Raw genomic sequence first — 2,318 nt, forward strand, 5'->3', positions numbered from 1 at the left:
ATCACGCCCGACTCATTTTTTGTATTTTAGTAGAGACAGGGTTTCACCTCATTGGTCAGGCTGGTCTCAAACTCCTGACCTCAAGTGATCCGCCCACCTCGGCCTCCCAAAGTGCTAGGATTACAGGTGTGAGCCACCACGCCTGGCTCATTTATACACATTCAGCAAATAACTATTGAACTCCATTTATGTACCAGACACTGTTAATTGATGTTACTCACTTTTCCTTTCAGAACTAAAGCCTTATCAGTTGTGTGTTCAGATAGGGAGACTTTTTCCATTTCTTGTGTTTTCTACAGTTACTCCCTTCCCAAACTGATCAAGTGTACAGTTTATAAAAATCTTAAAAACTCATTCTTACTGGTAAATTCATTTTAATAATGAGGGGGAGAAACTTTAAGTAGTTATTAAAAAGAAAAGAATGAATACACATACACACACTAAATGTGGCCGATGTTTCCAGGAGAGATTAGCAACAGAGAGGATCAAATAAAAGTTACAGTTTTGCTGGGATTGTCCCCTCTTGGCCACCCAAGTGTTTGTGGAAGAAAGTCTGGAGTTGTTTCCAAGCATCCACCTGAGCCATGGCATGAGCCCTGGGCTCCCCTCCGAAGATAATAGCACTGCCCACCAAGGCATGCAGGGAAGCCCGGCACAGCGGGAAGTAAGGAGGCTCAATATAGTGTCCCGCCCCTGCGTAACAGATGATCTGGGGCTTTCTCCTCCCATGGGCCTGCAAGCGTTTACAGGCCTCGTTAGCATAGAACTCACTCTTCCAGTTGTGGTCATCCTGACCTACCAGGAACAGGAAGGTGCTCTCTGCCCTTTCCACAGGAATGAAGCTCTTCTGGTCAGGTCCTTCCAAAGGGCTGTTCAGGACATCCACAATGTCTGCATAGCCATCTTTGGTCACCTTGATGCGATTTCTGTTGACGCCCACAGGGGGCAGGGTCTCACCCTTGTAGTGTAAGGTTCCCCCAACATTGGCCACAGAGCCGTTGATGATGACAGCAGCCGTGATGCCCTTCAGGAAAGAGGCCATGGAAAGGCAGAGCTCACCCCCTTTGGAAACTCCAAGCAGCCCAACTCCTGGACCTTTTACCTGAGAAAGGCACAAGGAAAAAGAAGAAGAATGACTCCACAAACAGTGAAACACAGTGAGTTGTGCCCACCCTGGAAGTTACTTGAACCTGAGTCTGAATCTGGGTTCTACCATTTACCCAGATTTGCAGCTTTGGGAATTTACCCCCACTCTATCTCTTCCTTTCCATAATTTCTCCATCACCACTCTTGGTGATAACCATGTAGAAGATCTATCAACCACTCCGGTTTCTCAGTTCCTTAATCTCGTATCTCCCATGATCTTTTTCTCTCTCCCACCTGAGCCACCCATTCCCACTGTCATAACTAAACTGAGTCATCATCAACAAGTACATCAACTCATGGCCGGGTGTGGTGGCTCACGCCTGTAATCCCAACACTTTGGGAGGCTGAGGCGGGTGGATCACTTGAGGTCAGGAGTTTGAGACCAGCCTGGCCAACATGGTGAAACCCCATCTCCACTACAAATACAAAAATTAGCCAGGCAGTAGTGGCATGCACCTGTAGTCCCAGCTACTCGGGAGCCTGCGGCAGGAGAATCGATTGAACCCGGGAGGTGCAGGTTGCAGTAAGCGTAGATCATGCCATTGCACTCCAGCCTAGGTGACACAACAAGACTCCATCTCAAAAAAAAAAAAAAAAAAGAAAGAAAAAACATACTGGAATTTAAAATTGTGTAATACCAACTATGAGTATATTCACTAGCAGAAAATATAGTAACATAGAATTGCATAGAGACTGTCTTTAAGAGGCCAAGTGTGGTGGCTCACACCTGTAATTCCAGCACTCTGGGAGGCTGAGGTGGGCAGATCACTTGAGGTCAGGAGTTTGAGACCAGCCTGGCCAACACGGCAAAATCCCATCTCTACTAAAAAAAAAAAAAAAAAATACAAAAATTAGGCCAGGCATAGGGGCTCATGCCTGTAATCCAGCACTTTGGGAGGCCAAGGCGGGTGGATCATTTGAAGTCAGGAGTTCAAGGCCAGCCTGACCAACATTGTGAAACCCCACTTCTACTAACAACACAAAAATTAGCTGGGCATGGTGGCAGGTGCCTGTAATCCCAGCTACTCGGGAAGCTGAGGCACAAGAATCACTTGAACTTGGGATGTGGAGGCTGCAGTAAGCCAAGATCACAACACTGGACTCCAGTCTGGCAACAGAGTGAGACTCCATCTCAAAAAAAAAAAAGAAAGAAACTGTAAGAAGTGACTTAA

General features: G+C 46.5%; 1 protein-coding gene across 1 annotated transcript in view; it reads right to left on the minus strand.

Annotated features, from left to right (window-relative positions):
* Positions 1 to 357: 357 nt before the first annotated feature.
* The window catches only part of ACOT2 (acyl-CoA thioesterase 2), a 22,446-nt gene continuing 20,485 nt past the window's right edge, over positions 358 to 2,318 (minus strand). Inside the window, exon 4 of the mRNA XM_011983148.1 lies at positions 358 to 1,102. Within this exon, the coding sequence (XP_011838538.1) occupies positions 497 to 1,102 (606 nt within the window). The 3' untranslated portion in view covers positions 358 to 496. The remainder of the gene's footprint in view (positions 1,103 to 2,318) is intronic.

Source organism: Mandrillus leucophaeus, unplaced genomic scaffold (assembly GCF_000951045.1).
Source record: "Mandrillus leucophaeus isolate KB7577 unplaced genomic scaffold, Mleu.le_1.0 Scaffold246, whole genome shotgun sequence".
Classification (NCBI taxonomy): Eukaryota; Metazoa; Chordata; class Mammalia; order Primates; family Cercopithecidae; genus Mandrillus; species Mandrillus leucophaeus.